The 27,710-nt window shown below is 43.6% G+C and overlaps 1 protein-coding gene across 2 annotated transcripts in view; it reads left to right on the top strand.

Moving 5' to 3' along the window:
* Positions 1–22,930: 22,930 nt before the first annotated feature.
* Positions 22,931–27,710, top strand: part of PTGDR (prostaglandin D2 receptor) — a 60,548-nt gene continuing 55,768 nt past the window's right edge. The window contains exon 1 of one of the 2 annotated variants that reach the window (XM_058739051.1): positions 22,931–24,140. In XM_058739051.1, coding sequence (XP_058595034.1) covers positions 22,971–24,140 — 1,170 coding nt within the window. In that variant the 5' untranslated portion in view covers positions 22,931–22,970. The remainder of the gene's footprint in view (positions 24,141–27,710) is intronic. The other variant, XM_058739050.1, reaches the window with a different exon arrangement.

A 27,710-nucleotide genomic window follows, 5' to 3' on the forward strand; every position in this document is an offset into this window, starting at 1 on the left:
TTCCCCTGAGATCAGGAACAGACAGGGATGTCCACTCTCACCACTGTTGTTTGACATAGTCCTGGAAGTCCTAGCATCAGCAATCAGACAACAAAATGAAATCAGAGGCATCAAAATTGGCAAAGAAGAAGTCAAACTTTCACTTTTCGCAGACGACATGACACTCTACATGGAAAACCCCACAGACTCCACCAAATGTCTGCAAAGTTGCAGGGTACAAATCAATGTACAGAAATCGGTTGCATTTTTATATACCAATAATGAAGCAACACAAAGAGAAATAAAGAAATTGATCCCATTCACAACTGCACCAAGAACCATAAAATACCTAGGAATAAACCTAACCAAAGATGTAAAAGATCTGTATGCTGAGAACTATAGAAAGCCTATGAAGTAAATTGAAGAAGACACAAAGAAATGGAAAAACATTCCAAGCTCAAGGATTAGAAGAATAAATATTGTTAAAATGTCAATACTACCCAAAGCAATCTACACATTCAATGCAATCCCAATCAAAATTACACCAGCATTCTTCTCAAAGCTAGAACAAGCAATCCTAAAATTTGTATGGAACCACAAAAGACCCTGAATAGCCAAAGTAATCTTGAAGAAGAAAACCAAAGTGGAAGGCATCACAATCCCAGACTTTAGCCTCTACTACAAAGCTGTAATCATTAAGACGGTATGGTATGGGCACAAAAACAGACACATAGACCAATGGAATAGAATAGAGAACCCAGAATTGGACCCACAAATGTATGGCCAGCTAATCTTTGACAAAGCAGCAAAGAGTATCCAATGGAAAAGAGACAGTCTGTTTAACAAATGGGCATGGACAGCAACATGCAGAAGAATGAAACTAGACCACTTTCTTACACTATACACAAAGTAAACTCAAAATGAATAAAGGATCTGAATGTGAGATGGAAACCATCAAAACCCTAGAGAAGAAAGCAGGCAACAACCTCTTTGACCTAGGCCACAGTAATTTCTTACTCGACACATCTCCACGGGCAAGGGAATTAAAAGCAAAAATGAACTATTGGGACCTCATCAAGATAAAAAGCTTCTTCTGCACTGCAAAGGAAACAATCAACAAATCCCAAAGGCACCTGATGGAATGGGAAAAGATATTTGCAAATGACATATCGGATAAAGAGCTAGTATCCAAAACCTATAAAGAACTTACCAAACTCCACACCTGAAAAACTAATAATCTGGTGAAGAAATGGGTAGAAGACATAAATAGACACTTTTCCAAAGAAGACATCCAGATGGCCAACAGACACATGAAAAGATGCTCAACGTCACTCCTCATCAGGGAAATACAAATCAAAACCACACGGAGATACCACCTCACACCGGTCAGAGTGGCTAAAATGAAAAAATCAGACTATAGATGCTGGAGATGTGGAGAAACGGGAACCCTCTTGCACTGTTGGTGGGAATGCAAACTGGTGCAGCCGCTCTGGAAAACAGTGTGGAGGTTCCTCAAAAAATTAAAAATAGATCTACCCTATGACCCTGCAATAGCACTGCTAGGAATTTACCCAAGGGATACAGGAGTGCTGGTGCACAGGGGCACTTGTACCCCAATGTTTATAGCAGCACTTTCTTTTTTTGGTTTTTTTTTTTTTTAGCATGAGATAGGTATTTTTATTTTTTTTCAATATATGAAATTTATTGTCAAATTGGTTTCCATACAACACCCAGTGCTCATCCCAAAAGGTGCCCTCCTCAATACCCATCACCCACCCTTCCCTCCCTCCCACCCCTTATCAACCCTCAGTTTGTTCTCAGTTTTTAAGAGTCTCTTATGCTTTGGCTCTTTTCCACTCTAACCTCTTTTTTTTTTTTTCTTCCTCTCCCCCATGGGTTTCTGTTAAGTTTCTCAGGATCCACCTAAGAGTGAAAACATATGGTATCTGTCTTTCTCTGTATGGCTTATTTCACTTAGGATAACACTCTCCAGTTCCATCCATGTTGCTACAAAGTATAGCAACACTTACAACAACAGCCAAATTATGGAAAGAGCCTAAATGTCCATCAACTGATGAATGGATAAAGAAATTGTGGTTTATATACACAAAGGAATACTACTTGGCAATGAGAAAGAATGAAATATGGCCTTTTGTAGCAATGTGGATGGAACTGGACAGTGTTAATGCTAAGTGAAATAAGCCATACAGAGAAAGACAGATACCTTATGTTTTCACTCTTATGTGGTTCCTGAGAAACTTAAGACCATGGGGGAGGGGAAGGGAAAAAAAAAGTTAGAGAGGGAGGGAACCAAACCATAAGAGACTCTTGAATGCTGAGAACAAACTAAGGGTTGATGGGGGGTGGAGGAGAAGGGAAAGTGGGTGATGGGCATTGAGGAGGACACCTGTTGGGATGAACACTGGGTATTGTATGGCAGCCAATTTGACAATAAATTATATTTAATATAAAAAATAAACATTGAAAGAATTTTTTAAGTTTATTAATTTTGAAAGAGAATGTGCAAACAGGGGAGGGGCAGAGAGAGAGAGAGACGGAGAGAGAGAGACTCCCAAGAAGCCTCCATGCTGTCAGTACAGAGCCTGAGGCAGGGCTTGAACTCATGAGCAGTGAGATTATGACCTGAGCTGAAATTAAGAGTCAGATGCTTAACTGACTGAGCCACCCAGGTGCCTGGAAAGCTCATTTATTTTAGAAATTAAGAAGCAGATCCAATCTGGAGACTGAGTACAAGAAGGAAGAAATAAGGATGATACCTAGTGTTCCAGCTTCAGAAAATATGGAATGTGTTAACATTTACTTAGATTGCTAATTCTGTAGGAAAGTGAGCCTTGAGTTAGGGCAGAGTCATAGTAGGTGAGTGACTTCCTGGAGTATTTAATATATGGGGCCCTAAACATCACTGGAAATATAAGGAGATGGAGAAAACTGTTTGCAGAACTCCTGGGAGAGAAATTACTACATGTAGTTGTAAGGAATATTCTGATAAGCCACTTCAGATGGAGGTAAGACTCCTCTCCTTCCAAGAAAACATTCTTGTAAAGGTGACAACTCACTTGACTGACTCCACAAAAGACAGGCTCTGATTAGCCATGTTGGTTTTGTTTTTCTGAATGGGATATCCAAGTTTGGGACCAAACCGATTTGGTCAGGAAAACAGAAAAGAGGCCAGGTTTTTGGAACAGTAACAATTCTTTCTCTAGCCTTCCTTGCAAAAGCCTCCATTCTAGGGGCGCCTGGGTGGCGCAGTCGGTTAAGCGTCCGACTTCAGCCAGGTCACGATCTCGAGGTCCGTGAGTTTGAGCCCCGCGTCAGGCTCTGGGCTGATGGCTCGGAGCCTGGAGCCTGTTTCCGATTCTGTGTCTCCCTCTCTCTCTGCCCCTCCCCCGTTCATGCTCTGTCTCTCTCTGTCCCAAAAATAAATAAAAAACGTTGGAAAAAAAAAAAAGCCTCCATTCTAAACAAAGGTTGAAAGGATGAAGTGGAGTGCCAAGTTAGTAAGTTAACTAAGAGATGCCTGTATCTCAGGCTAGGTGGTGGAAACTGATAAAATGAGCTCAGTTGTGACAAGTAAGTTGCAAATATTTCAAGTAGGTGGCTGGATGTGTGTGTGTGGAGCCTAGAAATGCATTATTTGAGAGTTATCACATATGAAGGAGAGCTGAAACCATGGCCATGGATGAATGGATCAAGCCCAGAGGGCGTAGAAAGCAATAGAGAGGAGAGGCGCTCCAAGAATGGAATGCTGAAAAGGAGAAACTGAGAATGGATGGCCAGAGAAGTGGAAAACTGTCTTGAAAGTATCTTGAAAGAACCCAGGAAGAACTTTGAGGAGAAAATGTGCATGGGTGACAAATATTAGCAGAGTGAAAAGTACTCACTGTCAAAGTCACATAGGCAACTTAACCAAGTTCAATCTACTCCATGAAATACATTGATGTTAAAACAATATTTTACCCTGCCAAATACATTCCTTAATTCACTTGTTCACTCGCACTTAGGGAAGACCCACTGTGTGCAACACCTGTTCCAATATCTCTTCCTTTCTCTCCTATTGAGCCAAATTCAAACTCTCTTGCTTGTTTCCTGAGTTTCTGAGAATAGGTATGAATGGACTCAATATATAGATTTTCCTTTTTTACTTATTAATTCCTAAACCCCTCTGACTCAGCATTTCATTCCTGTGTACATTAAAATCAAATAATTTTTCTAAGGTTACAACCTTCAGTTTCATATGTATTTCTCCCAGGGTTTTATATTCATTAAAAACATGAGGAATCCATCTACTCATTCTTTTATGTTCCCCTGTAATCTTATTTCAGACTCTTCTAGTTGAACTCCATTCAGTAGTCTTCTGAGATGACGTAAATATTTTGTAAAGATATTTCCACTGAATCTAATGTAACACTTTCCTCACTAGATTAGGATACATGGTCCCTATTAATCCATTTGTGACCATCTACTATTCAACACTGATGAGATATTTTTTTTGCCATCAAAGAACTTAAAATCTTGTAAGGAAGATAAATCACGGAATTAAATATTTATAATACAAGACCGACTCTGCCAGAAGAATGAGAAAAAGACTGTGAGACTTCACTGGAAGAGAAAACAGCTTTGGCTTGAATGACCTGGGAGGGCTTCATGGAAAAGATGGCATTTAAGTGGGGTCTTAAGGAAGTCAAAGGATTGCAATAGGTGAAGGGAGAACCTTCTAGGGAGAGGCAATGTTGTGAGTAAAAGCAACAAGACAGGAAAGCACAGAGAAAGCCCAGGAAATGACATGTAGGTATGCTTAGTAGAAGAAAATATATCAGAGACAAGAGGAGACAGATTAAAATGCTGACAGCTAACTCAGAGCATTTATTACAAGCCAGGCAGCCTGCAAAGTGCTTTTATTCAACATGCCATGGAATGTTCACACAACTCAAAGGGACAGGTACCATTCCCATTTCTGTTTACCAGATGAGGAAGCCAAGGTAGAGTAGGATACAATGACTTGCCCAACATTGCACAGATAGGAAGTGGCAGAGCCAGGATTTGAACCCAGGAAGTCTAATTGCAGAGCCACACCATGCCCAATGTGACCAGAGAAGGCAGGGCGACTGTGTGAGAGGTGGGGTGGGGATCCAGGAGAACACTGTGCCATGGATATGAAGGGAGGAGTTTCAAGAAGGCAAAGGTCATAGCCCCAGACTGAGAAAAAGCCTTTGAAGGGATGATTAGTTGGCCTCTGGAGACTTTAGGAGCATATGTTCAGCAGAGTACTGTCAGAGAAGTCAAAACTCGGGGGATTAAATATGGGGTAGGTGATGGGGCTGTGAGGCAGCCTTCCTAGAATTTTGGTGCTTAAGGTAAGGAGAGAGAGACAGAGAGAGACAGAGAGAGAGAGAGAGGACAGTAGCCAAAAAAGAGGGATCAATTGGTAGTTTTGCTTTTCAGGCTAACTATACTCATGCTTCTTTGTGTTAGAGACAGTTAACGCAAGTGTTAGAGGGGGGATAACTGAAGTGACAAAGCCCATTTTAAGGCAGGGGGGCAGAATAAAGAGATCGAGGACACATAGGAAGGCTCAAGTGCTGAGGAAAGCAGGAAAGATAATGTTTACTCTGAGAAGACAGGAAGTGAGGTAGTGAGGTAGAGGTTAAGCAAGTCCACCCCTGAGGACCTCAGCCACCCTGGTGAAGTAGGAGGCCAGGGCCAGGGTTGAAAGAGGTAGACTGGTCTGGAAGTAGAGACTTAAGAATTGTGGTAGTGATTTCAAAGAGTCAGCAAAAGGTTAACAAAAATTGTGTTGAGTCTGGCCTGGTATAATTAACCTAGCAGGCTCACACCACCCCTGCTAATCCAGGCCTGGTTAAGGGCTCACCTGTAACAATATCACCTCCGTGTTTTCCTTCCAGAGCCGGCTGCCTCTGCCAATCCAGCCCTCTACATCATGCTCACTCCTGCTCTCCTTACTCCAACTCCCTCATCCTTTCCTCTAAAAGCCTCACTCCCTGGATTTATGTTTGGTTTTACTTCTGCAGCCAGCTCTGACTGCTAGCTTCCATACTCACTACAATTCCAACTCATCCCTTTGAATTCCCTGCTTTGTAGCTAAGCACCTTGCTCAATCCAGCCAAAGCCCTGGAACCCTTCCTAGCATATGCTCAAGCGGCATGCTCCCTTAAAGAAAAGCATGTCGAAGGGCTGCAAAGCATCCATGATGGCTGATTCTGATAGTCTCTGGGCTAGATAGTCTCGGTTTGCCCTCCAGGTCCACTCTCCATGCTTTTCTACCTGTCCCATGCCCCTGAAGGCTGACCTCTATGGATAATATCAAACAAGTTCCCTCGCCCACTGATGTCCAGTTGGGACAGGCTACTGGGAAGGATTGATAGGAGTTTAAGGGCAGATGGGAAAGAGAAGGCAGGGAATTTATCCTCAAGTTCCATCCTGTGTGCCTGCACTCTGGCCATGGCTGTGTCCCTGCACCAAAGACCACAACTTCTCTCCAGCAGCCTCACCTATAGCGACAGCTACAACCACAGTTCCGGCTCTACCCTCATAAATTCCAGTAACCACTCCTTGCCTTTTCAAGACCAAGAAATGTTATTTCCGTTAACATCTTTGTAAATAGTCCATTAACCCTTTTTCAATTTTCCCACTTAAATGTGCTCTTTCCTGCCACAACCCTAACTGACCCAGTCCCAACCTTGGATAGATCCAGTCAGCATCATTTCAAGACAGATGCAGCAGGACACGTGGGATAACTTAGGTGATGGAGAATTTCTGCCTGAATGCCCCACTGTATCCTCGAACTTAATGTATCTAAAATCAAATTCATTTTTGCCTCCCCCTTATGTCTAAAATTGTTCCTCTTCCAGACTTTCCCACTTTTTTCCCATTCATTTACTTAAGTATTCACCATTTATAGGATGCACATGCTGGGCACCGTGCTAGGCACTAGAGATTCCAAGGCCCCCAGAACAATGTTCCCTTCTCTAGAAGCAAACTACTAATGGAAGAGACCCAAAGTTGACCATAAAATGATATGATATATGCCTTTCTTTCTTTCTTTTTTTTTTTTTTGAAACAGTAGGGACTACATGCTAACAAAGCACAGAGGAAGAACCTAGGACAGGCATAGACCAGAAGATTTCTCCAAGGAAGTAATATATAAGCTGAGCCTTAAGGACTGAGTAAGCTTTCAGCAGTGGAGTGATAAGAGAATAGAGGGGCATTCCAGGCAGAAACACCATGAGCAGAGAATAGAGGCATGTAAGTGCATAGTATGTTTGGCAAATGAAAACTGCTCCCTATAGCTGGGCCATAGGATAAATAGTGAGCAGGCAGGCAGGCTGGGGTGGGGGTAGGGGGAGAAAAAGAATAATTTAATAAGGCTAAAAGAGGGGAGGGGCTTGGGCAAATAATGAAGGGTGTTAATTGTACTGGTAAGATCCCTAATGTGGTGGACTTTTTAACTGCCCCCAGAACAGATAGGGCTTTCTACCTTTGTCTTCAAGAAAGTGACAGAACAAAAACAGTCAAGGAACAATGAAAGGAAGGCCTGGCTTTTGAGTGTCTAACTAGGATTTTGCCTCATGTTAGAGCTCACAGTTCTGAGAAAGAAAGGCCTTCTGAATTTCTAAAATCTTGGGCACTCAAGGATTTAGGGTGCAGCTTGTGCCATCAACTCTTCTTTTCGGTAGCAGAACAGTTGGAGAGTCATGCTGGCTGGTCTTAGAGCTCTTCCTTCCCATTGCAGATGGCTGAGCTACAGGCCACAGCTGGGAATGGACAACACAGGAGAACAGAGGCGGCCTAATGTGGAGGAACACATACTTTTTTGCTTACACTGATGTTAATCATCAGAGGAATACCCAGATGAAATGGAGCAGGGCAATGAGCAAGACGTCTGGATGGGATATAGCTACATACATTAAGAAAGAATAGAGATTTTTTTTACCCACAGATTTCTTTCTTGCCTATTTAGGTATGTCTAATTGGAAATTCATAAATTACTCTAAACTGGTGTAAACTTTAATCAACGTGGAAATGGGGCGCCTGAGTAGCTCTGTCAGTTAAGTGCCCAACTTTGGCTCAGGTCTTGATCTTGCAGTTCGTGGGTTCGAGCCCTGAGTCAAGCTCTGTGCTGACAGCTCAGAGCCTAGAGTCTGCTTCAGATTCTGTGTCTCCCTCTCTCTCTCTCTCTGCCCTTCCCCCACTCGTGTACTCTTTCTCTTTCTCTCTCTCTCTCTCTCTCTCTCAAAATTAAACATTAAAAACACTTTAAAAAAAACAAAGTCACTTAAAAATAATAATAAATGTGCGAAACTATACATGCTAGAAGCCACCTATAAATATCCCCTGGGGGCACCTGGGTGGCTTAGTTGGTTAAGCATCCCCACTCTTGATTTTGGCTGAGGTCATGATCTCACAGTTGGTGAGTTCAAGCCCTAGGTGCAGAGCCTGCCTGAGATTCTCTCCCTCTGTCTCTCTCTCTCTCTCTCTCTCTCTGTCAAAAATAAATAAATAAACTTTAAAAACATATATATATATATATATATATATATATATATATATATCTCCTGAAAATAAACAGTTGCAAATGCAATATAAGTTCAGCACTTTTTTTTGTTTCGTATCATTTACTCTAATTGATAAGTACATGGAAAATACTATAAAATTGCAAACTTTATCCAGTCAAATCAAGTTGTGCTTCCTTGAGCCAAAAATTACTGCAAGAGTTCCTTTTAAATGATATTTTTGTTGCTTGGGGCCCAGATGTCTATAAATAACGTGACTTAAATAAGCAAAGAACTTTTGCCTGTTTATATCTATTGTGGATCAGGCTTAAAGGACCACATTAGATGAGGCAGCCTAGTCTCTAGCTTTAGCCAAAATTCTAATTATTTGCCAGGACTTCTCCTCTCTTTTCTTCCGTCATCTTGAAACAAATAAGGCTTATGAATTTTCACTGAACATACCTGTGGGATTTTGGAGAAAATTAGCCTGAGTCACTCTTCAGATAGCATCTATTCTCTATCCTGGCCCCCTTCTCTTAATACTTGCCATTCAGTCCTGCCCTGAATTAATTAGACATCAAAGCAGCTCAGGACAATGTTTTTGTTGTTTTCCTTTACACAATTATTATTAAATGTAGACTTCATGCATCATGATTCCACCTTCACGGGTTTTTTTTTCAATGGGCTGCTGCCACTCTTTTCAGTTAATTTGCCTTACAAGCTTCTTGGAATTTCAAAGCTACAGGTTTCGGAAAGCCGGAGCCATTAACTGAGGTTGCCATAACAGACCTATTTCCATTCCCATTTTCCCAAAAGCAACCGTAATGGGAAGAGGTGAAAGTGGACAACTACTAGTCCATACGTATACTTTTGTGTCAGTTGAACAGAACACCCTTTTCTTTGGGCACATGCAGATCACACTAGGAATCACAGCTTAGGGGCAGAGTTACCAGCTGGATTTCAACCCCTACTCACTCCCCCAGCCAACACAGCTTCAAAGACTGCAATCCAACATCAAGTCAGCTCTGTCCCTGAATAAGGTAATTTGCCCTTACTCTAGCTACCCACTAAAAGTTAGGTCAGCCCGCTCTGGAGAAAGATAACTTCATCAAAACCCCTACAGTATTTTAAAGTTTTTTAAAAATGTTCATTTATTTTTGAGACAGAGACAGAGCATGAGCAGGGGAGGGGCAGAGAGAGAGAGGGAGACACAGAATCTGAAGCAGGCTCCAGGGTCTGAGCTGTCAGCACAGAGCCCGATGAGGGGTTCGAACTCACAAACCGCGAGATCATGACCTGAGCTAAAGTCGGACGCTTAGCCTACTGAGCCACCCAGGCACCCCGGCCCCTACAGTATTTTTACACAGTGTCTAATATCAATTAAAAAAAAAAAATTAGGCAGGACCAAGAGAAAAAGTAGACAACAGAAACGTACTTACACATGACTCAGGTGTTAGAATGATTCATCACAGACTTCAAAGTAACAGTAGTTAAAATGATCAGTAAAATCTATGATAGTATAGAGAATTTCACACAAAGACTGGAGTATGTAAAAAACACAAACTAATTGTTGCAAGTTATGATGGACTCATGAGAAGTGAAGAGAAAAAGAAGGTGAAGTGTATGATAGAGCCTGGGAGGAGGCCTTTGGAAGACAGCCATGGGAAAGTAAAAGAATCTGAAGCAGTCTTCCTGGGTCTTGCACCTGCATTCCTGACAGCCCGGTGGGGAGACAGCTGAGCCGCCTCAATAACAGTGTGCCGATGTATGCTGGAGGGAAGTTATCAGGAGGGTGCCAAGTTTTTTAAATCCTAGGAGCAGGGAAAGAAATTTGAAAAATATACCCGCATACACCCAGAGAATTGTTAAATAAAGGGTTCTAAACCAAAGCCCTCAAGCCATGATGGGGTCCAGGAAGAAGCTCTGAACAGTCCCAACCATAACACCCAAAAGGTAATGAACTTTTGAATAAATGGCCAGACACAGGCAAAGAAAGCATCTCTCAGAAGCAATCAACTTCTCCAATTCATCTACCAAATTGTGTTTGAAACTCCTATTTTTCATTTCAGAAAATCTTTTTTGAGCTATACTTGAATCTCCTTAAATGCTTTTATTATTTTTGTTCAAATTATCACAATCCCCTTCCGTGCCCCTGGTGTGTGACAGCTTGTGTTGGTTGTTCTTCCTCTCCACTACTGCTTGGCTCTTCAGGTTTGTGATTATTTCTCTCGGAGCTACTCATAGGGCCTCAGTTTACCTACATGCCCTAAGTGGTCTGCTGCTGTTTTATAGCAGGCAGCTTCCAGGAGGAAACTTTTTTGTTCTTTGATTTTCACTTGATCCCTTAAAGTTAATGAGGTTATACCCTTCTCCATCTCCTAGGGTTCCAAAAAGTCTGGGCATGCTGATGTTCATTTTCCTTAGAGCATCAGAGATTCCTTTGAGCCAAGATACCCGAAGCATGAATGTTTGTAGTTGCTTGCTTGGGACTCTCCCACAGTTGTCTCCAACTGAGGAGGGAACCCAGCTACAGATCACAACTTAGTTTTGAAGGTGATGAACCATGATCATCATTATATATTATTTTTCCTTTTTAAGATGAACTCATTTTAAACTACAGACCTATTATTCTGATGGCTCAGTTTTTAAATCTACCTACCACAAAGTATAAATTTAACTAAGAGGTCTTCGCTGGGGTTTTACTACTACATTTTATAATGATGACCTTTGTAAAGTTGGTATGCCAGATCTACAAAAAAAAAAAACAACCCACATCTAACTCAAAATATGATTATGGAATTGACTATTACCTTGTATGTTCTATTAAGGTCGTGGCCTGTATCACTATGTGCTGCATGGTAAAGCAATTCTTTTACAGCTTTCCTTTGTTGTAACAAGGATGAAACATTTCTTCTTATACTGACCCATGACATCAGAAGGCCTTGGCGCCAATGTGACATGAACAGAAACACATGGAAACAATATTAGGTCATACTGACTATAGAAGACAGAATAAGTTTACATACATTTAAAAAATTATTTAAATGAAGCATAAAATCAAAACTTCTTGTGGAACTTATTAATCTTTAGGAATATGTATGGGAGTCCAAGTCAGAGAAACTTTCAGTAAAGATTGATCCCAAATGGTCTCTACCTAGCCATGAATCTTAAGAGTCCACACTCAAAAAGCCTTATTAATGTTCATTTAATGTTCACAGATTTGGTGTGCTGATTTCTGATTTCATTTCCTTTTTCAGTACCTTGAAAATATTAATTACCTAGTTCCTATTCAAACATTTAAGGACCAGCCTTTCACAAAAGCTCTAGAAGTCAATTTTTTAAAGAGTTGTAAACCCTCCCCGCCTTTTGGCTTAGTTTCCTCTGATTCGTCCATGTCCTCGCTGCTGACTTCTGTTTCAAAACCTGGTAGACCTCATATGGAAATATAAGGGATGAAAAAGATGTCTGATTTATCTGTGGTTTGCAAAACAATATTCTACTTCTAACCTCATTGTAAATGATGCATAAATAGATTCCTAATTTTCTTAGTTTCACTGTACCTAGTCTGTGCTATGTGCTTCCATCCAGTGAGGATCTGCTTAATTTCTTTTTCAAATTAAAAATCTGTAATGACTTTAGCTCATTTACATTTAATATTATTGAAAACATATTTGGATTTCACTATTTATTCTTTATTGGTTCTATCTGTTTTATATTTTTTCTTCTTTTGAACCAGCTATATATTTTGTGTTACTGCATTTTCTTCTTTGCTAATTATATATTCCTTTACTATTAGCGGTTACTCTAGAGATTATGGCATATGTTCTTGCTACTGTAATACATATTAATACTTCTACCACTTCCTAGATAATGTGAAAATCTTAAAACATTTGAACTCCATGTACCCCCTCATGTCCTTTGTGCTATTGTTGCCATGAATTTAGTTCCATATATATTTAAACTACACAAGGCATTATTATAACTGTTTTGTATAGTGCATCTTTATTTAGATTTATCCACGTTTCCTCTTTCTTTCCTGCAGTTCTGTTTTTCTGTCTGGGATCAGTTTCCTTGCCTGAAGAATTCTCTTTATTATCTCTTTTAGTGTGAATTTCCTAGTAATGAATTATCTTAGCTTTTCCTTGCTGAGAAATCTCTTTGTTTGTCTCTGATTTGAAGAATATTTTCACTGAGTATAGAATTCTAAGTTGGCATTTGGGTATTTCTCAAACCCCTTTCTCTGCTCCTGTGATTTAAAAAACTTGGGGGGGCGCCTGGGTGGCTCAGTCGGTTAAGCGTCCGACTTCAGCTCAGGTCACGATCTCACGGACCGTGAGTTTGAGCCCCGCTTCGGGCTCTGTGCTGATGGCTCAGAGCCTGGAGCCTGCTTCTGATTCTGTGTCTCCCTCTCTCTCTGCCCCTCCCCCGTTGATGCCCTGTCTCTCTCTGTCTCAAAAATAAATAAACGTTAAAAAAAATTAAAAAAATAAAATAAAATAAAAAACTTGGCACTCCCCTGATAACGTCCTTCCAGCATACATCTGCACACTGCTGTTTACGCAGTTCAACTGTCTCCCCTCGGTGGTGTCAGGAATGCTGATGCAAGACCCAGGAAGACTGCTTCAGATTCTTTTACTTTCCCATGGCTGCCTTCCAAAGGCCTTTCCCAGCCTCTGATATACACTTCACCTCCCTTTTCTTGTAGCAACTTTCCCATTAATCTTTAATGTCAGTGACTGGAAACCCACAAACACATTATCCAACTGTTCCACAATCATAGGAAATGTATTAAGTAAATTGGTATGTACTCAAAGTTTGTGTAATTTAAGGTGAGGAAGGGCTTGCTATGTTTCAGACTGGCTAAATACGTTATTATTAAGTAAGCCCCCTTCTCATGTGATTACTAATTTGATTAGTTAGGGAAAGAAATGCCAGCCAGTTGCTATAACAAACAAACCTCAGAATTTCAGAAGCCTAACGCAATAATTTACTCTGTGCTCAGTAGAGTTCAACTGGATTCTCATGCGGAACTCAGTGAGCCTGGCTCCTTAAATCCCTGGGCTTCAGAGTCCTCCACTGGATGCCCCCCATTCAGTCAGCAGGTGAAAGAAGAGGTGAGCAGAGGATCATGAATGGCCAGTTTTCATAGGTTGAGCCTGCAAGTGGTGCACGTCATTTCCACCTACATTCCATGGGCCAGAACTCAGTCAACAGCCACATCTGAATGTAAGAGAGGCTGGGAGATGTCATCTAGCTCAGTGCCCAGGAAAAAGAGGAAACTGAGTTAGTGAGCAGTCTCTACCACAGTAATTCAATTTAACATCATTAACTTTTTTCATACCATGCTTAAGAAATTAATAACTCTTTAATGTATGTTCAATCTGAGCTCAAAGTAACTTGCATATGATAAAAATTAATGCTTACTAAAGTGTAACTCATCCCTATTGGTATTTTTTTTTCCTTTCTATCTTATACAAAGATAATAAAACCAACAGATTTTAAATAATCTATTGTATAGAATTTTCACTTCTTTGGGCCACTGTTCCAAAATTTTACTACACTTAACATTAGAAACAGAACACTCCTGGGGCGCCTGGGTGGCTCAGTCAGTTGAGTGGCCGACTTCAGCTCAGGTCACGATCTCGCGGTCCGTGAGTTCGAGCCCCGCGTCAGGCTCTGTGCTGACAGCTCAGAGCCTGGAGCCTGTTTCCGATTCTGTGTCTCCCTCTCTCTGACCCTCCCCCGTTCATGCTCTGTCTCTCTCTGTCTCAAAAATAAATAAACGTTAAAAAAAAAATTTAAAAAAAAAGAAACAGAACACTCCTTGAACTGACCTAGGTGTTTTCTTTCCATTCCTGCCTTCGGGTCACAGACTATGAATGCTGAGAAAGTAGAGAAGTATGCTAAGGGACCCACTACAGGTTCATGCTAACTTCAGCTGTGCTTTCACTGCTATTTGTCAGCCACCACCACTGTCACCACCACCACTGTCACCACCAGCCCTGTCACCACCACCACCATGTATTAATGATGCCTTAGGGCCTTCCCCACACCGGCTGCTCCATTTCTCTCATTTTTATACCCCTGACACTCCTTACTTTCAAGACAAACTCATCACTTCACACCTCTTGTTTAAATAATTTATTGCTCAATGATCATCTCTCCTCTTTCCATGTAGGGAAGGACTGCATTTTTCATGTTTACAGCTCTGTCTAAACGTGGTATTTGGTGAATGAACAAATGAGGCTACTTAGGGTCAGCTCCATCATTTACCCCACTTTTCACCTCAAAGTACCTGTCTTTATACGCACTACCTTCACTTTCTCAACTCCCATCATGGGAGAAGATCATTATTTTCTTTCTATGGCTCGTCTCTCCCTTCCTGCTATGTCCCATCGCGGTATCCTTGAGTCTTCTTCTCTCAATCATCTCTTTATCCTGAATTCTTACTCTCCTTTTCTACTGGTTTTCCTTTGTCAGGTCTAAAAGTATAAATAATTTTACACCAGTATGAAAGCCTTTATTTTTCCCTCTGCCACTCAAACTTTTAATTTCTTTCCTTCCTTTCACAGCCCAAACTCATTGCTGTTTCCAATGACTCATGGCCCATGTACTCCTCCATCTTCTGCAATCTGATAATGACTCTACTCTAGGCTCCTGAAGGTCATCAGTGACTTCCTAGTTGCCAAGCTGAATGATCTTTTCTCAGTCCTCATTTCCCTCAATCACTCTGCAATATCTAAACTATTACACATTGTGGCAGAGACTGCTGGTTGACCACCGAATGCCCCACTCTCCCCTTCTTATCAGCACAACTCCAACCATATTCCAAGTGGTGATGTGTCCAACTAAAGGACAATATTTCTCAGCCTCTCTTGCAGAAGAGTTGGCCTTATGAAATGTAAGCTGACAAGCCTGTATTTGTTGGATTAATGCCAGCTGCTCTAACAGATAAATTCTAAATTTTCATCAGCTTAGACAACAGCATTTTTTTTTCTCACACAACCCCCAAAATGTATGTTCCTGGCCAGCAGGAACCTGGCCAGCCTTTTCCATGGTCATTCAGGGAGCCAAGCTCTTTTCATATATTGGTTTACCTTTTCCTAGGACCTCAAAGTCCTTTACACTCAGCTAGCAGATGGGAAAAGTGTATGGAGGATGGCATGTAGGGCTAGAGCTCAGCTGTATGCCAACACATAATGACAAGGGAGGCAGAAAAATGTAGTTTATGTGAATGCCCAAGAAGAGGAAATGGATGTGGCAGGCAGCTAGCAGTCTCTGCCTCAGAGCTGAGCTAATTCAATAACGGATTCTGGCTCAGTCAAATCAGCAGGCATGATTGGCAAAGGCCACAGTCCCTCTCCCTGACAGGGCACATTCCAGGCAGAAAATTTCACTTCATCAGCCTTTTAAGCCAAAGATGAACATTTCTTTTAGCCAAATACAAGAAAGGTACAGATGAGGTTTATAGGACATATGGAGATCACAGTGTCTCACTGCCCCGATCAACAACTCTCCTGTTCATTTCATTCACTCCGTAGACTCTAAATCAAAGTCTTCTCCAACATTCTCTTACCATATTTCCTCACTTAGATGATGTTTACTGACTACTCTTGATCCACGGGTTATAAGTGGCATGTCTGTGGATTATCCTTTGTTCAATTCCTATTACTTTGTAACAGGAGCACCTTTATCACAAGGTGTTCACAGAAATACGTAAAACAGATAATTTCTCCTTCTGTCTCCCCAGTCACATTGAGAGCAATAATTCATTCTTAAAGTTGGAAGTTTCCAACTCTTTCAGTTGTTTGTTCTCAAGGTTTTCCTACAAGAATGAGTGTTATTTTAAATGATTCATCTTTCATATAAATTAGCATGGACACAGAGAAAGTCAGTCACAACTATTTCCTTTTGGTCTTCCTTCAGAGCCACAGACAGGTACATGAAGCAGTTTTGAGACCCAGACTTCTATTTGCATACAACTGATACTATATTTATTTAATCTGGGATTTCTGCCTGGTACTTGAATACAGAAGAATATCTTAGTTCTTAGAATAAGAGATCAAAATTGTTTAAGACTCAAGAATAGAGTCTTTCAGGAAAAGGAAAAATAGAAGGTATCATGGTTATTCATTCATTCGGCCAACATTTACTGAGAGCCTATTGTGTGCCTACCGGTGTGTGCTGGGACGTGGGGGTGGAGGGGCCAAGTTGAACAAGACACAACCCCTGCCCTTGAAAGACTAACGCACAACATGCAAGCACACAACACAATGCAGTAAAATGCTGTAGAGCATTTGAGGGAGCGCAAGACAGTGGGTCACTTAGTTTTGGGGATAAGGGTGAGGAACTTTTAGGAAGAATCTGAAGAAGACCGTGGAGTGATCAGAGATGAAATAAAAATCCAAGACTATGCTGAGGAAAACTAGATCAAAAATGGTATGAATTAAAAAAAAAAAAAAAAGCATTGAATGCTGTGCAGGCATGGGCCCATCTTGCGTGAGGTCAACAGAAAGGTGTTTAGGGAGGCTCCTTGAAACCTGAGGTAAGTATAGGTGGAGCTTAAGGGCCACTGTCTGTGGATCTCAGCTGAAATGCCCATCAGTACTGTCCTGGTAGCAGTCACTGCGATGTGCTGCGCAGATCCCCTCCTGGACACAAGGACTTATTCCTCCAGCTGCCGGCATGCAGCCCTTAGCTGTCAGCCTCCTCCTGCTTTGCCTCAAGAGAGTGGCTGCACCCACGGCCATGTGCCCTTCCCTTGGGCCCCAGTGCCTGGCCCACCCAAGGGTATAAAGGCCCTCATCCCCAACTCAGGACAATCCAGGGACCCATTAAGCTTCTGAGTTTCTGGGTGGTTTGGGTAAAGCCTTTTTTTTTTTTTAATGTTTATTTATTTTTGAGAGACAGCATGGGGAGGAGCAGAGAGATGGGGAGACAGAGGATCCAAAGTGGGCTCTACAGCAGGAAGCCTGAGGGGGGTTTCAAACTCATGAATCACCAGATCATGACTTGAGCCGAAGCGTGACGCTTAACCAACTGAGGCACCCAGGCGCCCCTGGGTAAGACCTCTTATTAAAATTGTACCACAGGGGTGCCTGGGTGGCTTGGTCGGTTAAGCGTCCGACTTCGGCTCAGGTCACGATCTCGCGGTTCGTGAGTTCGAGCCCCGCGTCGGGCTCTGTGCTGACAGCTCAGAGCCTGGAGCCTGTTTCAGATTCTGTGTCTCCCTCTCTCTCTGCTCCTCCCCTGTTCATGCTCTGTCTCTCTCTGTCTCAAAAATAAAATAAATGTTAAAAAAAAAAACAAAAAACTGTACCACAGCGTGACTTCTCTCTCTACCCAGTCCTACTTCTGTTCCTTCCCTTTCACAGGTGTTAGTCCAAAAGCCCTCCCTAATAAACACCCGACATGCTAATCTCCATCTCAGAGTCTGCTTCGCGGGGTACCTGCCAACAACTTCCTTCAGAACCACAAGCAAAATGCTAGAAACTCTCTGTATTCAGTGAACCATCACAACCTACAGTTGAGTTAGTTCACAAATGTTATTATTCCACCATTTATTTACTCACAGTTCATCCCCCAAAGACATTTTCAAAAATTCATGCCGATCTTTAGTGTTTAAACTACAGCCAAGCTAAAACTGAAAATATGTTTTCTCCCAAGTCCTGAACATACAGATTCTGATCCTGATTTACACATGGACACAAAAGGTCAGCCACGGTTGGCCAAGACACTCCCACTCCCTAAACTCTCTGAAGGATTTAGTCTCTCACTTTGGCAGCCAAAGATATCAAAATGGACTTTCTTGCTAGATAAAAGTTTGGGGGACCCTAAAAAGCTGGAACCAGAATCAGACAAAATGAAGGCTTTACTACACCACCTGCAAATTTTAGCAAACAGATGCTGAAATGACATTTGTGCAGAGTTGGCCACAAGACATCATGTGGCCCACAGAAATGTCGGGAACTGGCATGCTGTCTGACCCTGGCAGTAGTCCTGCCCCCCGACCTCTGAGCACATACAGGCTCCCTTCTTGCTCTCTCACTATACTGCCTTCCCTGCTCTTCTTTTTCCCCAAAGCAGAGGCTTACGGAATCCAAAAGACCTGGATGCCATTCAATCCTCATGACATATTAGCTATGTGAACTTGAAGAAGGGATTAACCTGAGTTTCATTTTCCTTACCTGCAAAAACGAAGATAAAACAAAACAAAAAACTTCTCTGGTGCAGTTGACAGGAATGAAAACATTAAGCCCACTGTCAGAGTGACGCAGAGCCAGGCAGAGGCATACAGAGCATGTCATGGCACCGTGCTTCATGTTAACGGGAGCCAGCAGTGGTTCTCACCTTTGCTGCGCAGTGGAATTGACTGGGGAACTTCAAAAGTACTGAAGCCGGGACAACACCCCCAGAGAGTCTCATATAATTGGTTGGGGATACTGAAGCATCAAAAATATTTAAAGTTGGGGTGCCTGGCTGGCTTAGTCAGTAGAGTGTGTGACTCTTGATCTTGGGGTTGGGAGTTCAAGCCCCATATTGGGTGGAGAGATTACTTAAAAATAAAATCTTTAAAAAAAATATTTAAAGCTCTCCAGATGATTCTAAGGTGCAGCCAAGGTTGAGAACTACTGCTTCCTACAGATTCTTTTACATAAGCCACGTAACTACCCTATGAGTTTAGTGCAATTATCCATCCTCCCCTCATTTTCACACAAGGAAATTGAGGTTTAGAAAGGTTAGAAGATTACTCAAGTGTACTACAGTATTAAGGGGCAAAGCTGAGAACTGAATTCACACAGTATGATTTCTAAGACCTTACTGCCATCAGCACACTGCTATGCTACCACCCCACCTACTGAATGTGGAGAACCTTCCAGCATGGCTTTGAGCGTACAGAAGATACTCCACAATTGGTAGCTAATTTGTTCTTTGCTTTTTAGCTTTCCTCCTCTCCATTCTCTGCTCTTCCCAATCGCCACCTGAAATATTGCTTGCAGTTGATGAAGAGTGAGGGATGGATATGACTTAGAAGCATAGTCCAGAAGGATCTAGGAAAAAACTATTTTTGCCTTCTCCTCCCCTTCCTAAAACTAGGCCATGAGCACACACTTACTTTCTGTTTAAAATGTTTTGAGATAATTATTACAGATACTATACTGGAAATATCAGAGCTCAAGCCCTGCGTCAGGCTCTGTGCTGACAGCTTGGAGCCTGGAGCCTGCTTAGGATTCTGTGTCTCCTTCTATCTCTGCCTCTCCCCCACTTGTGCTCTGTCTCTCTGTATCAAAAATAAATTTTAAAAAAAAAGTGTTCCTCCTACCAAAAAAAAAAATCGGAAACCCAAAAGAAAGTTTTTCCAGCAACCCTTCTCAAGTCTAAGTCAATGTTTCATTTGCTTATGTTAATGTCTAGGCCTTGTCCATGAGGATATATGGTTTTTACAATTACAAAATCATAATTATATATTCAGATTTGTCTGTTCACATTATGCCATGTATACTTTTCCAAATTTGTTTTATAAGCCAATTAAGTCTCCTAATACAGCTCTGCAGATAATGAAGATAATTTCCTACATAAGTAGGCCTAAGATATTTTCATTAAAAGTGTCCCTCCTACTTGGGGCGCCTGGGTGGCTCCTAAGCATCCGACTTCGGCTCAGGTCGTGATCTCGCAGTTTGTGAGTTCGAGCCCCACGTCAGGCTCTGTGCTGACAGGTCAGAGCCTGGAGCCTGCTTCAGATTCTGGGTCTCCTTCTCTCTCTGCCCCTCCCCCACTTGTGCTCTGTGTCTATCAAAAATAATTTTTAAAAAAAGTGTTCCTCCTACCAAAAAAAAAAAAAATTAGCCTTAGTACTGTGAAAACTGATATAAAAGTTTGTAACCATGTAAAAGTCACAGGACATGACATTTGCCTTCCTTTATTTGCTATGCGTGGCTCAGTGCCCACATACCTTGCCCCCATCCCTGGAACCAAAGCAAGTGCTCAAAAAATACATGATGCATGAACAAATGATACTTTTCCTGGCTGAACAGTAAATGTGTAAAATCAGACTTCTTAGGAGACTCCAAAGTGAAGCCTGAAAACTGAGCAGAGTGAACAAGAGCAAAGCGAGCAGGAAAACAGCCGGAAACCCATGGTAAAGGCCAGCTACATTAGCCAGGAGGAAACATGTGGTTTCCTGAATTGCACCCGTGCAAGGCCATCAACCTTTGAGGCATGACATGTAAACACTGCCAAGGATCTTCAGCTCTCTCTTCACTCACTCTTTGGAGTTCTTTGTAAAAGCTGCTTACACTTTTGGGCTCTTTTCTCCCTGTGCACTAATCTTGGAAGGAGCACAGAGGTGGAGGCAGCTGCAACGGAAGAATAAGGCTTCAAAGAACTGGAGTAGGTATGCTTCAGAGAACCCCCTGGTCAATGTCTTTAGAGGAGGGTTCTTAAGCTAGGCCTCCTCTGAGCACCACCGTGGGATTTCAGGAAACTGGTAACATGTGCAATTAGTGTAAATTGTGAGTGTGTGTGTTTGTGTGTATGTGTGTCTGTCTGGCTTTCTGTCTGGAAAGGAGACTTCAGATGTCATCAGATTTTGCTCTTGGTTTTAGAGCATGTTCCTTCTTCTCCACCTCATCAACTCAAGTGAGACTCTTCTAAACCCATCACTCTTCATCAAGAGCTGGAGGTGGGGATGAATGGGAGAAGGTGGAAGCCAGGGAACTCACCCTGTGGAAGGCCTTCTATTAAATGAGTCAACAGGTGAGAACAGATTCAAGAGTGCCTAACATGTATAAGGTCCCATAAACGTTGTTATTATTACTCTCTGCCAAACACTTTGGGCGTTTGCAACTTCACAACCACCCTAGAGGGCAGCATAAATCCCATATTCTATTTACAAGGAGATTTACTTAGGGTGATAGAGTAAACTAACCCAGTGCCACAGCTATCCAATTCCCAAACTATCCAATTCCAAAGCATGGACTCTTCATCTCCACCCCACAGCCCAAATTACCGGCCACACTTTCAGTCTCGGGGTGACCTCTCTAGCCACCCTTAAGGCTTTCACATTGAAAGCTCGAGAGTCTTGCTCTTTCCCTGAGTCCAGCATCAAAACAGGCACTGAGCCTAAGAATGAGCTTCTTTAAGCCAAGCCATAATCTCTACTTGCTTGCATAATATGGTCCCAGTAATCCTACTCAAATTCCACACTCAAAGCCAGTTGTTCACCCAGTTTATCAAGGGCTAAATAAGAAAGAAATCACACGTATCACAATGAATTCCCTTGCCTCTACTGATACAGCCAAGTCAAAGGCCAGAAGGGAAATGTTTTCTGGTAGTCACAAACCAGAGTGAGAAAGCTCTAAACAAAGCCTACTGGTTTCTGGTTTCAAAACCCAGGCTAAAAACTGCAGTTAAATATCAGCTACTAAAACAGCCTTCCCCAAGCAGGTGAAAATCCTGACAACTGCATTGCACTGATCACTACCTAGGTGTCTGCACTTTACAGATGTTGTCCCTATGCTTCAAAAGAGCCAAGCATGCGGGCAAGGTGTTACTTCTAGAGAAGTTAAGCAAGGCTCTCAGGGTCACAAAGGCAGTGAGTAGCAGAATCAGGACTCAAACTCAGGTCTGTATGAGAACAGCATCATTGGGTTTTTTTTTTGGTTTTTTTTTTTTTTTTCAACGTTTTTTTTTTTTTTTTTAATTTATTTTTGGGACAGAGAGAGACAGAGCATGAACGGGGGAGGGGCAGAGAGAGAGGGAGACACAGAATCGGAAGCAGGCTCCAGGCTCTGAGCCATCGGCCCAGAGCCTGACGCGGGGCTCGAACTCACGGACCGCGAGATCGTGACCTGGCTGAAGTCGGACGCTTAACCGACTGCGCCACCCAGGCGCCCCAGCAGCATCATTGGTTTTAACCATACTCTTCCTACCGTCTACACAACCACTGTGAGTCATGGTACCCAGAGCCAGCATCTCTTCTTGTTTTTTTCTGGATCTACTTCCCTGATATCTAGCCGACCTCTCAAGGGGAGAAGTCAATGAAGCAAGACGGATGGACTCCATAAATAGAAGATCTGCGTTTCAGGTCCAGTTCTGCCATTTCCTGGCTCTGTAACCTTGGATTGAGAACACTTAACCATCCAAGGTCTCAGTTTCCTCACCTGTGCAGTGAAGATCACTGTTCACATTGCACAGACCTGGAAAACAATGCGAGCTAAGGCTTAAGTATTATGCAAATGTAAGTTACCCTTACTCCTACTTAACCCACTAATTCAACAACTAGTAGTAGCCCTTTCTCAGCCTCCCCTCCAAGCTCATCTCAGAGTTCGTCTTGGGCACCACCAGAGTCCCGCCACCATCTCTTCCTCACGCGCCTCGCCCCTCTCCTCCCTTTTGGCTGCTACTTAATCTCCCTCCACTTCAGCAGCTCTCTCGCCTCGTCGGAAAGACCGGCCTTGGATGCTAGGACTTCTTTCTTTCCACTCTGGGCTTGCCTCTCCTCAGGACATCAGGGCAGCCACCTCTGCGCGGCTGCTGCGGGTTCCACAATGCCCGCGCGGGGTGCGCACGCGGCGGCGCGTCCCGCCCCGAGGGGCGGGGTGTGACCAGAGAGTTTACATAGGAGGTGCCGGCAGTAGGGAACACCCCTCCACCCGCGGAGCTTCCTCTGCAGCGCAGCCTGTTGGTCTGGGCCGCGCGCGCGCGCGCGCGCGGAGCCGCCGGGGGTTCCCGCCCGCGGACACCTGGGCCCTGGCTCTGCCGCAGCCCCGCCTGACCGCCGCGCCACCAGCCATGCGGCAGCCGCTCTACCGCTGCTACAACATCACCTCCGTGGAGAAGGGCTACTCGGCGACCATGGGCGGGGTGCTTTTCAGCGCGGGCCTCCTGGGCAACCTGCTGGCGCTGGGGCTGCTGGCTCGCTCGGGGCTGTGGTCTTGCCCGCCGCGCACGCCGCCCTCGGTCTTCTACGTGCTGGTGTGCGGCCTGACGGTCACAGACTTGCTGGGCAAATGCCTCGTGAGCCCCTTCGTGCTGGCCGCCTACGCGCAGAACCGGAGCCTGTGGGGACTGGCGCCCGCGTCGGACAGCTCGCTGTGCCAAACCTTCGCCTTTTTCATGTCTTTCTTTGGGCTCGCCTCCACGCTGCAGCTCCTGGCCATGGCCCTGGAGTGCTGGCTCTCCCTGGGGCACCCCTTCTTCTACCGACGGCACATCACCCTGCGCCGCGGCGCGCTGGTGGCGCCCGTCGTGGGCGCCTTCTGCCTGGCTTTCTGCGCGCTGCCCTTCGCGGGCATCGGGAAGTTCGTGCAGTACTGTCCCGGCACCTGGTGCTTCATCCAGATGGTGCACGAGGAGCGCTCGCCGTCGGTGCTGCGCTACTCAGTGCTCTACGCCAGCCTTATGGCCCTGCTGGTCCTCGCCATCGTGCTGTGCAACCTGAGCGCCATGCGCAACCTCTACGAGATGCACCGGCGGCTGCGGCGGCGCCCGCGCTCCGGCACCAGGGACCGCGCGGAGCCGGGCGCGGGCGAGAAGGAGGCGGCTGTGAAGCCCCTGGAGGAACTGGACCACCTGCTGTTGCTGGCCCTCATGACGGTGCTCTTCACTCTGTGCTCCCTGCCTTTAATAGTGAGTCGCTGCGCGCCGAGGCTGCGGTTGCGGGACCGAAGGGTGGAGCGCGTTGGACGCCGCGCAGGAGGAGTTGCGCCCTGGGCCCCGAGGGTTTGTTGGTGCGCTCCCCAGATCGGGTCCCCTCCACAGCCCCGAGGACACAGAACCGAATTTGTTGAGCCAGAAGAGGCGGAAACAAAGAAAGGAAGGCAAAGACGGAGTCTGAAAGTGTCTCCCTAGCTCCGCAGAACCTCTCCAGTTAGCAGTACCCTCTCCTCTCTCCTTCCCTCTGGGAGGATCTCGGGGCTATTTTAGCACCTCAGAATTTGAGGAGCAGAATTTGGTTCCTCTTTCCAGAGGGCTAGGTAATGTTTTATTTCGTAGACCCGCCCATAATTTTAGTGGCGTCAGAAATGGGCGAATGCACCTGGGAGTTTTTCCCCAGGTGTTGGCGTGGAAAGAATAAGGGAAGGTGTAATCCTGCCAAAACCTGCCAGAGTGATTTGCAGAGATGAGAGACTAAAGATAGATTTAGTTTTTAAAAATTCTCAAGTAATCTTTGAGGAGTGGCAGCTGCTGTTCCCGGTTGGGGGGGGGGGGCGGGGTGCGGGTGGCGATAGAGGCAGAGGGGCTGTTTGGACAGGCAGGTGTGTACTCAAGGTTCAGCCTGTCGTTTTGACAACCTGCCTTGACAGGTTTTGTTTTTATCTTGGCAGGCGAGGTGATGGGAAAGCCATTATCTCCGGTTTCAGTTTACTAATGGGGGTGGTGGTGGAGATAGAAGTACCTGGTAGCTGTGAAGGTGTTTCCTCCTGGGATCCCGGCCAAGACATTTTAGGAGCAACCGAGGTTGAGAGAACTTTTTCAGGGTTGCTCCTCTCCCTTTCCCCCATCCTCAGTGTCCTTGTTCAACATGATATACATTTAAGTAAATTCATTGCCAGTTCAATGCCTTTGAAGGCTGAGACGTCTGTGAGTAGGTAGCAATGTAGCAATTTTGGATGTTATTTTTAAGATTGGAGGAAAGTGGAATATAATGTAATTTCCCTTAAATGAAGGCCTTAACGTGTGGGAAAAGAGTTGTCTGTGACATCATCATGCAGGGTTAAGCTCAGAATTCCCCCAAAGAAATAAATACATCTATATAGAAGGAGATCAGGTATAGGCATAGATATGTAACAGTGGTTCTGAAACGTTGGCTGGCTCAAAATCACCAACAGAGCTTTTAAAATCATAGATGGCAGGGCGCCTGGGTGGCTCAGTCAGTTGAGCCTTGGACTCTTGATTTTGGATGTCGTGATCTCAGTTTGTGGGTTCAAGCTCCATGTCAGGCCCTGTGCTAACAGCATGGAGCCTGCTTGGGATTCTGTCTCCCTCCCCCCTACCCTCTCTCTCTCTGCCCCTCCCCGACTTGCTCTCTCTCTCAAAAATAGACCTAAGGAAAAAAAAAAAAAAAAAAAAAAAAAAAAAAAACAACCCACAGATGCCTGGGCCCTATCCCCCATCGTTTCTAATTCAGATGTTTTTGAAGAATTCTTATTTATTTTTTTACTTATTTATTTTTGAGAGAGGGAATGAGAGAGTGCAGTGGAGGGAGAGAGAGAGAATCCCAAGCAGGCTTCACACTGTCAGTGCAGAGCCCAATGCAGGGCTGTATCCCACAAACCATGAGATCATGACCTGAGCTGAAACCGAGAGTCCCACTTTCAACCGACTGAGCCACCCAGGCGCCTGAAGAATTCTTATTCTTAACAAGTTCCCGGGTGAGGTGAAAGGGGCTGATCCAGGGATATCATCTGGAGAACCATACTCTAAAACAGGAGTTGGCAAATCACAGCCCACAGTCCAAATCCATCCTGCCCACTGTTTTTGCACAGCTGTGGAATTAAGAATAGTTTTTACAAAGGAACTGATTTTACAAATCAATTTGATGGTAGTATGCAGGAACTCTAAACCCCAATTAACTCAAATACTGTTCCAAGAAAAAAAAGACTTTCATTTTTCTCAATAGTAGACATCAATTACCCCAAAAATGTACTTAATTATTATACATTTTTAATTTCATCAGTGAAAATTGTGGAAATGTGTTTTCTTGTTATATAAGTACCTACCAAATACTCACTATTTGCCTCTTGACCTGTAAAATGTAAAATATTTACTGTTGGACCCTTTACAGAGAAAGTTCACAGACTCCTGCTCTAAAGTAATAGCCTTACTTACCTGCGCTGTGAAAAAGCAGACAATAGCCAAATGCATGGATGTTATGTCCTCATTTTGAATGTTTTAGTAACAATAATGTCGGAAAGAACATAATACAGCATAATACACAAGAGCATTGCATTTGGACATGTCTCTCAGGGGAATTGAATAACTTATACAGGATTGTGAGGATGGAAGGAAATAATGGATTTGAAAATGATTTTAGGGATGCCTGGGTGGCTCAGTTGGTGAAGCGTCCAACTCTTGATTTTGGCTCAGGTCATGATCTCAAGGTCGTGAGATCAAACCCTGTGTTGGGGCTCTGGACTCGGTGTGGAGCTTGCCTAAGATTGATTCTCTTCTCTCCCTGGGCTCCTGGGTGGCTTAGTTGGTTAAGCCCCTGGCTCTTGATTCCAGTTCAGGTCAGGATTTTGAGGTTTGTGAAATCAAGCCCTGCATTGGGCTCTGCACTGACAGCACAGAGCCTGCTTGGGATTCTTTCTCTCTCCCTCTCCCTCTGCCCATCCCCCTCCCCCCACCCCACTCATGTGCTTGCATTCTCTCATGCTCTCTCTCACTAAAAAGAAATAAGAAAAGAAAATAAAATTATTTTATTTAAAAACTTGTAAAGTTCCAAAGATATTCAATGCAGATACGTGTTGAGTTTTGTAAGTTCTTTATAGATTTTTGATACTAACCCTTTATCCAATATGTCATTTGCAGATATCTTCTCCCATTCCGATGGTTGCCTTTTAGTTTTGTTGTTTCCTTTGCTGTGGAGAAGCTTTTTATCTTGATGAGGTCCCACTAGTTCATTTTTGCTTTTATTTCCCTTACCTTTGGAGACATGTCAAGTAAGAAGTTGCTCTAGCCGAGGTCAAAGAAGTTGCTGCCTGTGTTCTCCTCTAGAATTTTGTTGCTTCCTCACATTTAGGTCTTTCATCCATTTGAATTTATTTTTGTGCATGGTGTAAGAAAGTGGTCTAGTTTCATTCTTCTGCATGTTGCCATCCAGTTTTCCAGCACCATTTGTTGAAGAGACTGTCTTTTTCCCATTGGATATTCTTTCCTGCTCTGTTGAAGATGAGTTGACCATATAGTTGTGGGTCCATTTCTGGGTCTTCTATTCTGTTCCATTGTTCTATGTGTCTGTTTTTGTGTCAGTACCATACTGTCTTGATGACTACAGCTTTGTAATATATCTGGAATCATGATGCCTCCAGTTTTGTTTTTCTTTTTCAAGACTGCTTTGGCTATTTGGGGTCTTTTGTGGTTCCATACAAATTTTAGGATTGTTTGTTCTAGCTCTGTGAAAAATGCTGGTAGCATTTTGATAGGGATTTCATTGTATGTGTATATTGCATTGGGTCATATAGACATTTTAATAAT

Source organism: Neofelis nebulosa, chromosome 7 (genome assembly GCF_028018385.1).
Source record: "Neofelis nebulosa isolate mNeoNeb1 chromosome 7, mNeoNeb1.pri, whole genome shotgun sequence".
Taxonomy (NCBI): Eukaryota; Metazoa; Chordata; class Mammalia; order Carnivora; family Felidae; genus Neofelis; species Neofelis nebulosa.